This window comes from Fistularia commersonii, chromosome 2 (assembly GCF_037954325.1).
Source record: "Fistularia commersonii isolate RoL2024-O1a breed Wild chromosome 2, RoL_Fcom_v1.0, whole genome shotgun sequence".
In the NCBI taxonomy this organism is placed as follows: Eukaryota; Metazoa; Chordata; class Actinopteri; order Syngnathiformes; family Fistulariidae; genus Fistularia; species Fistularia commersonii.
Genome location: NC_141285.1, coordinates 27,131,232 through 27,145,178, shown reverse-complemented (window position 1 = coordinate 27,145,178; position 13,947 = coordinate 27,131,232). Strand labels below are relative to the sequence as shown.

General features: G+C 46.7%; 1 protein-coding gene across 1 annotated transcript in view; it reads right to left on the bottom strand.

The window, feature by feature from the left end:
* The window catches only part of nrg3a (neuregulin 3a), a 166,023-nt gene that overhangs the window by 51,459 nt on the left and 100,617 nt on the right, over positions 1-13,947 (bottom strand). Inside the window, exon 2 of the mRNA XM_086175265.1 lies at positions 4,782-4,911. Coding sequence (XP_086031391.1) covers positions 4,782-4,911 — 130 coding nt within the window. The remainder of the gene's footprint in view (positions 1-4,781; positions 4,912-13,947) is intronic.

The following is a 13,947-nucleotide window of genomic DNA, read 5'->3' as shown; positions in this document are numbered from 1 at the left end:
TTTCAACTTGAATTTCCAAAGACTTATCAATCAATTAATCGTTCGATCGATCAATCACTCAGCCAATCAATCAATCAATCAAGTTAAAAAAGCAAACAAAACAAAGTGTTTGAACTGCTTCTGCTCAGTGCTGCCCCCTAGTGGCTGCCAGAAGAATTGCAAGCAGGGATTGCATTCATTCATTCATTCATTCATTCTGCGTGAGGAGGCGGAGCCTCTCCTCGCTGTGATTGGTTGAGGGGCGGGGCTACAGGCCCACGCATGGAGACATCCACGCTTTCACCCTCTCATCGATCCTCAACTTCTCTTCATTATTTTTGGATTAAAACTTAAGCGCTTGTTCGAGATGCAGGATATGAAGAGATGCAAACTGGATATTTACCAAAACAAGAAACGGAAGAAGAGGACGAGGAGGAGGAGGAGGATTGATCTGAAGGGCTGCTGTTTACGGTTTAAGGATTGACTGATGCAATTAGAAAATTAAACTTCTCCAATCTTGTTAATTTAGAGCAGCAAAGACGCCGATACCAGACGTCTGGAGGTGAAGAAGACGAACAGGAGGAGGAGGGAGGGTTTGAGACAGCTGTAATTATAGGACACCATAACCTGGAATTAATAGTGGAGTGTGTGTGTGTGTGTGTGTGTGTGTGTTCTTCAGAAATGTATTCAAGAAAATTGAGGTATATGTACATACATGTGTATATATAGCATACAAGAGAAGGAACAAACTACAGTGAGAACAATAGCAAAGCCAATGCCGACAAACTACCACGATAAAAACAACAATAATTATCAACAAAAAAAAACCCATCATAATTATCAAGTACAAACAACAATGGCAGCAGCAACAACAACGACAACAGGGTACACAATTGACAACAACAGCTACAACAATCACTGGAAACAGTGACACGATATAAACAACAACAATCAGCAGCAACCGCAGCTGGAAACTGATACAAAACACAGCAACGATCAGCGGCAGCAATAATCAACAACAACAGCGATAATGATAATCAACAGTGTAAGCAAGGGACAATAACAGCAGAAAACAACAACAATGACAGTGATAAAAAACAACCACCGGCGGCAATAATCAACAACAACGACAACAACATAAGCGAGGGACAATAACAGTAAAAAACGACAAACAACAATCAGCGGCAGCAACAATGAACAACAATCAACAGCGTCAGCAATTGACAATAACAGCAGAAAACAACACCATCAACATACAACAATCAACAGCACCAAGAACAACAACGTTAAAAACGGCAACAGCTAGAACAGCAACAGCAGCAGCAACAGCAACAAAAATGCTAATCAACAACAACAACAACAATCAGAAGCGGCAACAGCAGCAGCAGCAAAGGTGTTGCATGGCATCAGAAGGAGTAAAGAACAGACTTTGGGGCTGTGCAGTCTCGCCTACACACACACACACACACACACACACACACACACACACACACACACACACACACACACACACACAGACAGCCGTGTCCCTGGAGACTACAAACATGGCCGCAGGAGGAGCGTCTGGTCCTCTGACACGCACACATCCTTCTTTACTTCCGCTGAAGGGGAGGAGGCCTGAGGGACCGGGACGTCACACACCCGGCCACCAGGAAGTGTGTGTGTGTGTGTGTGTGTGTGTGTGTGTGTGTGTGTGTGTGTGTGTGTGTTTGAGAGTGACTGATCCCCTGTGAGAACCGTTGGCAGGTAACGACAGAAAGCACCATCTTTTTCTCTGGTTTCCTCCCAGACTCATGGACGTCCAGATCCTCATCTCCACACGGACCAGGACTAACCAGCAGGACTAGGACTAACCAGTGGGAAGAAGACTAAAGGGGAGGGATTAGGACTAACAAGCGGGGTTAGGACTAACCAGCAGGACTAGGACTAATCAGCGGGATTAGGGCGAAACAACAGGACTAGGACTAACCAGCGGGATTTGGTAAACCAGCAGGACTAGGACTAACCAGCGGGATTAGGACGAACCAGCAGGACTAGGACTAACCAGCGGGATTAGGATGAACCAGCAGGACTAGGACTAACCAGCGGGATTAGGACTAACCAGTGGGAAGAAGACTAAGGAGGAGGGATTAGGACTAACAAGCGGGGTTAGGACTAACCAGCAGGACTAGGACTAACCAGCGGGATTAGGGCGAAACAGCAGGACTAGGACTAACCAGCGGGATTTGGTAAACCAGCTGGACTAGGATTAACCAGCGGGATTAGGATGAACCAGCAGGACTAGGACTAACCAGCGGGATTAGGACTAACCAGTGGGAAGAAGACTAAGGAGGAGGGATTAGGACTAACAAGCAGGGTTAGGACTAACCAGCAGGACTAGGACTAACCAGCAGGATTAGGGCGAAACAGCAGGACTAGGACTAACCAGCGGGATTTGGTAAACCAGCTGGACTAGGATTAACCAGCGGGATTAGGATGAACCAGCAGGACTAGGACTAACCAGCGGGATTAGGATGAACCAGCAGGACTAGGACTAACCAGCGGGATTAGGACGAACCAGCAGGACTAGGACTAACCAGCGGGATTAGGACGAACCAGCAGGACTAGGACTAACCAGCAGGATTAAGACTAACCAGCGGGAACTCAGAAGGAGGGTTTAGGACTAACTAAATGGGATTAGTAATAGCAAACTGGGATTAGGACTAAGGAGGCATTAATCCCAGGGAAGAATCCCACTAAACCCCAAAAGTGTGATTTCCATTGGTTTTGTCTGAATGTCACATCCACTTTGATGGGAAATATAAATAGAAACAGAAATAATTTATTCCTCTGATCCAGTTTTATTTCATTTCAATGATTAAAGTGCTTATAACCCCTTAATAAGCATTTTTATGACCTTATTTTTCTAAATGTATTAATCTGTAATCCGCGCTCCTTCCGTTCATTTATTCAAACATTCACAGAGAAACCAGGATTCTGTCTGAACTCCGGCCAATTCTCATCCAAAAAACAAAAAAATAAACATTTTAAAAATGGCTACCGGAGGCAGTGAAATCATTTCTTTTTACTCCACCACACTACTGTACATCACACACACCTGAAGTGTGTGTGTGTGTGTGTGTGTGTGTGTGAGAAGCAGGTCTGCTGGATGTCCTGCAGTAACATTTTGGAAGAAGTTGTTCTGGGACTTAATTAGTAAAAAAAAAAAAAAAAGATGAAAAGCCCATGAGCCTTTTCTTCTCTGAAATCTGGGACAGACACACACACACACACACACACACACACACACACACACACACACACACACACACACACACACACACACACGTGCACGCTGCCCGTTGGCAAGGAGGATCTGCTGACGGGGTGAAAAAAAAAATGAATGGGTGACGTTGAATAATGGAGGAGAGGCTATAAGAACCCTCACGGTTTGATTGACGGGTGAGAAGCCCCGCCTCCCCACCCTCTGCCGGCTGTGATTGGCTCAAGCCCTCAGCCAACCACCAGCCATGGATGAATGAATGGATGAGGTGTTGAGAGGATGAATGTATGGATGGATGGATGGATGGATGAACTGATGGATGGATGAATGAATGGATGGATGGATGGATGGATGGATCAATGGATGGATGGATGGATGGATGGATGGATGGATGGATGGATGAACTGATGGATGGATCAATGGATGGATGGATGGATGAACTGATGGATGGATGGATGAACTGATGGATGGATGGATGGATGAACTGATGGATGGATGGATGGATGGATGGATGAACTGATGGATGGATCAATGGATGGATGGATGGATGAACTGATGGATGGATGGATGAACTGATGGATGGATGGATGGATGGATGGATCAATGGATGGATGGATGGATGAACTGATGGATGGATGGATGGATGAACTGATGGATGGATGGATGGATGAACTGATGGATGGATCAATGGATGGATGGATGGATGAACTGATGGATGGATGGATGGATGGATCAATGGATGGATGGATGGATGAACTGATGGATGGATGGATGGATGGATCAATGGATGGATGGATGAACTGATGGATGGATGGATGGATGGATGGATGAACTGATGGATGGATGGATGGATGGATGGATGGATGGATGGATGGATGGATCAATGGATGGATGGATGGATGAACTGATGGATGGATGGATGGATGGATGGATGGATGTTCAATGGATAGATGAACTGATGGATGGATGGATTGATGGATGGATGGATCAATGGATGGATGGATGGATGGATGGATGTTCAATGGATAGATGAACTGATGGATGGATGGATGGATGGATGGATGAATCAATGGATGGATGGATCAATGGATGGATGGATGGATGAACTGATAGATGGATGGATGAACTGATAGATGGATGGATGGATCAATGGATGGATGGATCTATAAAACCACTGTTGAATGGATGGACGAGTAGATGAATGAATTGATGTGCAGATCAGCTGGTGGATGAACGGACGGCAGAATGGATGAATGGAGGAATAAATCCACGAAGAGATGGACGAGTTGTAGCTCAGTGAATAAATGAATACAAACGGATGGATGAATACAAATAAACAAATCTGAATGGATGAATGAGCAGCTAAACGGACAGATGAACGTATGAAGGCACTGCCGACGGAGGTGGACACTAAGTATCTCCAAGTCTAGGAGAAGCCGAAGCCACCTGAGGTCACGCTGACAAACGGCGACCACCACCTGCAGGTAGGGGGCGCTAGAGAGCAGATGAGAAGAAGAAGAAGAAGAAGAGGAGGACTTACTTGCAGTGCTTGTGAGGTCCACTGAGCGTCTCGATGACGAAGCACTCGCCCCCGTTGAGGCAGTAGGACCAGTCCTTCTCCTGGCAGGGCTTGAAGTGCTCCGAGTGCAGGGGGGGGGCCGTGGGGGAAGCTGGGGAGGAGGAGGACGAGAACGTTAGTCTGGAGATCTGGAACCTGGAGACCTGGGGCCGTGGGGGAAGCTGTGGAGGAGGAGGAGGACGTTAGTCTGGAGACCTGGAACCCAAACATCTCAGGAACCAGGATCAACCTGGACCCAGGCTTTTAAACGTCCCAGGAGACCTTTGACACCCTTTGCAAGGTTCAAAACCTTTGAGGAACACTGCAAGGAATAACAGCTACACACACACTCACACACACACACACACACTCACACACATATAGGATATCAAACTCTAATTTATTTAAAATAAATATGTCTTCCAGGTCAGGATCAGAATCTGGGTTTGGGTTGGGCTCAGGTTTTGGGTCAGGATCAGATTCTGGGTTTGGAACAGGTATTGGGTTTGGGATGGGATCAGAATCAGGTTTAGGATCGGGGTCAGGTTTAGAGTTTGGGTTAGGATTGAGATCAGGATAGGGTTAGGATCAAGATGATAATCAACTTCAAGATCGGGATTAGGATTGAAATCGGGTTTAGGATCAAGATCAGGATTTTAGATCAGATTTAGAGTTAGGATCAGGATCGATATCAAGTTTAGGGTCAGGATCAGGATCAGAACCTAATTGAGATCAGGTTTAGGGTCGGGATCAGGATCGGGTTAGGATTGAGATCGGGTTTACGGTTAAGATCAGGATTTTAGATCAAGTTTAGAGTTAGAATCAGGATCGGGATTGAGATCAAGTTAAGGGTTGGGATCAGGATCGGGATCAGGATTGAGATCAGGTTTAGGGTCAGGATTAGGATCAGAACCTGATGGAGATCAGGGTTAGGGTCAGGATCAGGATCGGGTTAGGATTGAGATCAGTTTTACGGTCAGGATCAGGTTCGGGATCACAATTGAGATCAGGTTTAGGGTCAGGGTCAGGATCAGGATCGGGATCACGATTGAGATCAGGTTTAGGGTCAGGATCAGAACCTAATTGAGATCAGGTTTAGGGTCGGGATCAGGATCGGGATTAGGATTGAGATCGGGTTTACGGTTAAGATCAGGATTTTAGATCAAGTTTAGAGTTAGAATCAGGATCGGGATTGAGATCAAGTTAAGGGTTGGGATCAGGATCGGGATCAGGATTGAGATCAGGTTTAGGGTCAGGATTAGGATCAGAACCTGATTGAGATCCGGGTTAGGGTCAGGATCAGGATCGGGATCACAATTGAGATCAGGTTTAGGGTCAGGATCAGGATTAGGATTGAGATCAAGTTTAGAGTTAGGATCAGGATCGGGGTTAGGATTGAGATCATCTTTAGGGTCAGGATCAGGATCGGGGTTAGGATTGAGATCATCTTTAGGGTCAGGATCAGGATCGGGGTTAGGATTGAGATCATCTTTAGGGTCAGGATCAGGATCGGGGTTAGGATTGAGATCATCTTTAGGGTCAGGATCAGGGTGACAATCACCTTCAAAGTCAGGATTAGGTAATCTGATGACATCAAACGCTCCCCTTTTTCGATTTGATTTTAAATTCCAGAAAATCTAATCCATAAGATCGTATTTCTGAAATCAAACGATGAAAACGTCCGTAACCAATCATTGTATAATTGTCCGTATCGGGATCAGGATTAAGTAATCCTTGGTCCCTTCTTGATTTACTGGATCTTTATCGATCTAATTTCCCAACCTGATACAAATTTCATGTCAGATTTTAAGCAACTTCCTGTCGACTTCCTTCCGTTTCCTGGAGTCCACCGAGATCTCGGTACGGCGGCGGCGGCGGCGGCGGCGTTCATCCATCAGCCATGTTTTCCGAGCTGGTGATGCGTCGGCTGTCGGAGGCGCCGGTCGGGAATCAGACGCGCATGGGAGATAATTTTATTAAAAGCGGGCGCCGGCCGGACGGCGTGAAGCTCGCGGATGAAAAATGAGTCTCATTAGGACGGGCCGCCGCCGCGTGATGATCCACAACTTCAAGCTCCGCCGACACACACACACACACACACACACACACACACACACACACACACACACACACACACACACACACACACACACACACACACACTTCACATATTACTCGGCTCCAGTGGTTTATTCAGGAGTTAATTTAAGATTTTGTTTTCATTAAACGGATCTATTTTTATTTCATAACTGATTTCTTTGTCGAGTTTTTTTTTTTTTCCCCCCTTTCTTTCTTTCTTTCTTTCTTTTTTCATTTTCGGTCTTGGATTTTTTTTTTTTTTTTCTTCTAAATTTTTCAACTATTTTATTTTTAAATAAAATAGTCGAGGCGTCCGGTCGCCATGGAGCGTTGCCACGGTAACAGGGATGCTAAAACAACCAGCAAAGTGTTTTTTGTTTATTTCCTCCTCCTGCTTTACTTTTTCTTTCTTCCTCTCCCCTTCATCCCTTCATCCCTTCATCCTCTGAGGTACCAAAGTCCTCCAGATCAGATCGGAATCGGACCCGAGTTTCAACACAAAAAGAAAGAAAGGAATAAAGAAAAAGAGATGGAGATGAACTTTTGAAAGTCTAATTTTAGCGGCGGAATCAGTTGCCGTGGAAACAGAGAGCAAAAGAAAAGATGACAGTTTTTGTTTTGGCCGAGAGAGAGGAGAGAAGAACGTGTTTGTCCTCCAAAAATCACAGGAGGAGAGTTTTTCTCGAGGAGGTTGGAGAAGAAGAAGACTGGAGACAGAGATGGATGGATGGAATACTCGCCGATAAAACACAGAGGACCTTCTCCTGGTGATGGCCAGAGAACCGAGGAACCCGAGGAACCTCAGAAGGAACCTGAGGAATCTAAGAAGTAGGAAAACCGAGGAGCCTGAGAAACCTGAGGAACCCAAATCGAGCAAGTTGGGGAAAGGAGGAACCTGAGGAACTTCAATCTAAGAAGTAGCAAAACCTAGGAAACCCAAATCTAGCAAGGAGGAGAACCGAAGACTTGGAGTTCGATGAGTTTGAGGAACCCTAATCTGATGAGGATCCTGAGGAACCCAAATGTGCTGAGCAGGAGATCCAATCACTGCGTGGCCTCCATGTTTGAATCCAGGGAGGAGGAGGAGATGAGTTTGCATCTCCATTCAGGAGCAGAGAACCTGAAGAGCTCCACTATCACATTTCCAGCATTCTCCTCAGGACACCTGAACCTGGACCAGGTGAAGTCCGGATCGATCCCATGGATCAAGCACCTTGACCTGGACCTTGAGGTCCGATCTGAAGACACGTTTGGTGCCACCAGGAGAACATCTAGCGCCACCTTTGAAGGGAACCTCCTCACGCTAGAAAAACCAAGCGCAAACACGGCGACCTTGGAACTCTGAGCGAGCAGATCTTCTAGATTTCTGACTCGCAAACTTCCCCGAAAGTTCAGGAGGAACTTCTCAGAGCTCTTGCTGGTGGAGCACATTTATCAGCATGTGATTTGTGGGGTGAGATACTCCAGAGTCGCCCCGGCAACCGCTTCCACTAGCCTAGTGGCTGCCGAACTCCACTTCCTGTTCCAGAGACTAGGAGGATTAACTCCCTTTGAAGTGGCCTGATTCAACTTCTTCTTATCGCTTCCATTTCACTTCATGAGGTTCCGCTAAAGCGAAGCGACGGAGTTCCACCGTGTTCCGTTTCTCCCTCGGAACCCCGCTGACGCATCGATCAAAGAACCCGGGGATGAAAGCGCTTCCGAGAAAGCTGTCAATCATCCGCTTCCGACCGAAACTCCGCCGCCGGGATGAAAAGGCACGTCAACATGGCCGGCCGGCGCCGACAAAATAAAAATGACTTTATCCGGTTTCGAGGGAACGGACAAAAGGTGGCGGACGGGACGGAGATTTAAATCCTTCCCCGACCGACCGGACGGGAAATGTTTGCGCGGAACCCCGGGGGAGCTTCCCGTCGGTCGTATGGTCGACGGCGGCGTGTTCGGTAGCTTCGGGGGGACGATTCGGCGCTGACGCTCACGACTCACGAGTCGAACGCTAAGGTCGGAGATGTTCCTCAAAGAAAGTCTGCCTTTTCCTGTGAAGCCGTCACAGAACGGAATGGGCTTCCAGACAATCTGAAGAACGTGAGTGATTTTCACACCTTTGAACAGGACGTTAAAAAGTGGATTCTGGAGAAGCAAACATGCTAACGCTAACAATGCCAGAAGGGTATTTTGACCAAAGTAACAATATCACAACAATAGCACTTTCAACTTACAAAATACATATTTTATTGCCTGTTTATATATTGTATAGTTATTTTATTGCCTATCTGTATATTTGATATATATGTATATTGTCTATTTTATACAGCTTTATATTTGTATTGTCCAGGAGTACAGATGTTAAAAAATGGATTCTGGAGAAGCAAACATGCTAACGCTAACAATGCCAGGAGGGTATTTTGACCAAAGTAACAATATCACAACAATAGCACTTTCAACTTACAAAATACATATTTTATTGCCTGTTTATATATTGTATAGTTATTTTATTGCCTATCTGTATATTTGATATATATGTATATTGTCTATTTTATACAGCTTTATATTTGTATTGTCCAGGAGTACAGATGTTAAAAATTGGATTCTGGAGCACCAAACATGCTAACGCTAACAATGCCAGGAGGGTATTTTGACCAAAGTAACAATATCACGACAATATCACTTTCAACTTACAAAATACATATTTTATTGCCTGTTTATATATTGTATAGTTATTTAATTGCCTATCTGTATATTTTATATACACTGCTCAAAAAAATTCAGGGAACACTTAAAAAACACATCCTAGATCTAAATGAATGAAATATTCTTATGAAATACTTTGCTCTTTACACAGTTGAATGTGCTGACAACAAAATCACACCAAAATGATCCATGGAAATCAATCGTATCAACCCATGGAGGTCTGGATTAGGAATCACACTCCAAATTAAAGTGTAAAATCAAACTCCAGGCTGATCCAACTTTGATGTAATGTCCTTAAAACAAGTTAAAATGAATCTGTGTTGCTTCCTGAGTGGACACTATGATTTCACACAAGTGGGATTGACTTGGAGTTACATTGTGTTGTTCAAGTGTTCCCTTTATTTTTTTGAGCAGTATATATATTGTCTATTTTATACACTTTTATATTTGTATTGTCCAGGACTAGAGATGGAAATTAGCTATGAGCTACAATCTGGTACAAACATCTCTGCCTCTGTGCTTACTGTATTTGTCCACTGTCCTAATAAACTTCTAAACAAACAACAAACATAACATGTTCTCTGCGCCACATAAGATAGAAACGTTCATCGCTATGCAGACGACGCCCTGCTTAATCTACCGCCAAAAAAAAAAACCAAAACAACGGCGTTTCCCGAGAAGAAGTTGTACACAATCCACACCCCGTCCCATGACGCCTCTTCACCTCCCATCCGTCCATGCACTCTTTACCTCCCCTCTTCCGCCGAGTGCAGTCCATTAAGCTTTATTGACAAGCCGGTTGGCGAGCGACGACGACACGCCGCGCCGTAAAAACCCGCGGGTGGAACGGCTGCTATTTAACGCAACGACAACAGTTTAGCGGGAAAAAAAAAATAAAAAATTCCAGCTTGTCGGTCCGTCGGGAAAGCGGCGCCTCCCTCTGTTCCCGGCGCCACGCCTCGCCTCGCTTCTCGGCGCGTCCCGCGGCAAAATGTCACGATGGCGTTTTCCTACGGTTTTACAGCGTCTTTAGCGGAACCGGAAGGAAAGGCGCTTCATCAGGCGAGTCGATACTTTCCCCGTTTGGGAATGGGACGCGCCGCGGAACGTCAATGCTCAGTTAGCCGTTTCCCCCAGCTGGTCTCCACCTGATGCGTCTCGGAAAATGGGCTTTTAGCGGATTTGCGCGCTCCGTTAAGTTTCCCCGGGTTCCGAGGAGATGTCGAGGGTGATGAATGAACTACAACTCCCAGCACCACCTTCTCATCAGACATGCCTGAGTTAGCAAACCCGGCCTTTCTTCTTTGCTATATGACAACACCCTTGCCAGATAGCGAGCGGTATCTTAGTCTATTACGGCAAAAAGACTACAAACGCGGAATACCTTTAAGTGTAACAGTCATAATCAATGTATGCTAACACTTGAGGACTTTTCACGTGACTTCCTGTCACATGACTGTAGGCATACCGTCCTACTCCGAAGCTCTGAGTCCTCGTCTGCCTGACTACGCCACATGCATACTTAGCTTTAGCCTTCAGAATGAGACTTGTTACCATGGGCTGACTTGTCCGCTTTCCGTTAGCTCTATTTTACCCAACGAGTCTCCAGCCGATGGATCTCAGGAAATGGGTTTCAGCAAGTTAGCGCGTCCCGGTTCCAAGATTGGAAGAGGAAGCATGAGGAAGAACTACAACCCCCAGTACCACCTCCTTCACATGCCTGGGTTAGAGAAAGGTATATTGTAGTCTATTACCGTAAAAAGCCTACAAACATGGAGGACCTGCAGGTGCGACTGATATAACCAACGTATGCTAACGCTTGACAATGAGCAACTGAGGTTTCTGCCACCGACTCTCATTTTCACGTTACTTCCTGTCACATGACCGGGAGCATACCGTCCTGCTCAGAAGCTACAAGTTCAGACTTGTTACCACAAGTTGCTAAGAGTTGCTAAGAGATCTTCAAGAAGATCAAATATTAAATCAGTTCCCGAGGACCTCCTTCTTGGTCGTTCCAGGCCGTGGAAGTGACGAAGCCTCGGCAGCGGCGGCGTCAAATTTGAAAAAACAAGTGGGATTAAGTCGTCTCCGAGTCGGCGGAGCCTCCGCGTGAGCTCCTAATGGAGCTCCGGAAACGTGATTAGCGCAGATTGACTCGTTCCCACACATCTCCTGAAGTCCATTAGGAGGCCGGCGAGCGGAGAACCGGGGGAACCCGACAAATTAAACCGTCCGGGGCACTTAACGGACCTCCGGAAACACATTTCCCCCGGAATCCATTGCTAATTTCCATCGCCGGCTGTGCCCAAACTCTCCGGGCAGATGTCGTATTCTGGCGCCTAGCGAGGAGGAGGTACCGTTTAGCGCGCCAAACCTCAAAGAATGTCGGGGTTCGCGGGGAAAAACCTCCTGTCGGGCGGAGAAGGCGACAGATATCAGGTGTTGCCCCCCACCTTCTCCCCATCTTGAAGGACAACCCTGTAGAAGAGGGGCGGGAGCGCGGCGCTCCCTTGGGGCTGCCCGGGTAATGGCGTCCTTCACGGATGATATTCCCCCGGAGTGGCAGGTCGACGGGCTACCGTGCTAACCGATAGCGAGCGTCCCGATCCGGCACCGCCGGGTTATTGATTGACCCCCGGGAGCAGGAATAATAGTCGGGCCCTGAGAAGAAAGGATGGAAGGGGTGGGGGGTGATAGGTGGTGGCGGGGGGTTGGTTTTACAGCGCCGGAGGAGGGAGTGTTTGTTTTATCAGCCCTCCTGAAATAGAAACAGCGATCTGTCAAAGATGTTTGCTGAGAAACACCCCTGTGTAATAACACTGTAATAACACCGTTATAACACTGTAATAACACCATTATATCACTGTAATAACACTGTTGTATCACTGTAATAACACTGTTGTATCGCTGGAATAACACCGTTTCATCACTGTAATAACACCGTTTTATCACTGTAATAACACTGTTATATCACTGTAAAGACACCGCTTTAACTCTGCTTCTTTTTTTGTAAAAAAAAAAAATGCTCCCCCTCCTGTCGGGTGATAATTCACCGTTTTAGTCTGCTGTTTTACTTTATTTGACGCCTGAAAATTTCTGCTCTAAAAGCTCTTCAATGCTGCTGTCGGGCATCTATTATGTTTTAATGCAGTGTGTGTGTGTGTGTGTGTCTTTCAGTAATTTTCTCATCTTGTTGACCTTCATCCGTGCTCTTGAAGTGCTTGCTATTTATTTGTTTTTCTCTGCCGCCAACCTTCTTCCCTCAGCTGCTACAACTTCCAATCCATCCATCTATCTATCCATCCATCTGCTCGTAAAGGTCCAGAAACTTTCCGTTCGACTCTGTATTTTGGCGTCACGGCGACGATTCATATCAAGTAGGAACAGAAACTACATCGGATGTAAAAAAACAAATTTAAATGGGAACTTTATGAGCCATACTGGGCGTAAAAAGGGGGCGGGATTTAACCTGGAGGGGTCGGTCGTCAATCATCCGATGGGACGATGGAGAACCTGGACCTGCAGCTTCTGTAGGCCCATCAGTGAACTTCCTTCTTCACGCCGTTGTTCCGTACAGAGGATCTCGTCCGCGGCGTCTCATTACGGTAGGTTTCCGTCGTCCCGCCGAGCTCGCGGCTGACATTGCGGCGCCGGGCTGCAATGTCAGGCGGCGGGCGGCGGAGATATCATTATTGCACAACATGATCCAATAAAGATAGCGCCACCTCCACCACCCCGCCTCGCCCGACGCCGCCCTCCAATAAACATCCGCCGAATCGGATCCGTGGATACCTTCGGCCTCCCCGGCCACCGCGGGCCCTACGGAGGCCCCCGCAAATGAAGGATTAACCAAAGGGAAGCTGCGCCCTGGTGTTTTCAGCCTGCGGGGGAACTTTTATTACATTGCTGATCTATTAAATGTCAAGCGCGTGCTGACAAATAGCGGTTCGCTGTAGTCCCGCCCTCTCGGACATCTCAGTGGGCGATGCTCTTTCCCGTGGTATGATTGTTTGCTAGCGCTGGTCTGCTCACGGTCGCCACGGCAGCGATAGCATCGAGAAAATGGGTGCGGTTCACGCGGAAGCACGGCAACTGTTAGCTTTACAGCCGGTATCCTGTTTGGTAGCGTTAGCAGAACGGTATGATTTGGGACAAAGTGCTTGCTAGCATCGGCCATGTGCATGGTCACCATGGCAGCAATAGCATACGGCGTGAAGGAAATGGGTTTAGCTCACACAGGAGCATAGCAGCAGCTAGCTTTACAGCCGGTATCTTGTTTGGTGGCATTAGCAGAACGGTATGATTTGGGACAAAGTGCTTGCTAGCATTGGTCAGCGTATTGTCGCCAGAAAGTTGTCCGCCAAATGTAGCTTACAGG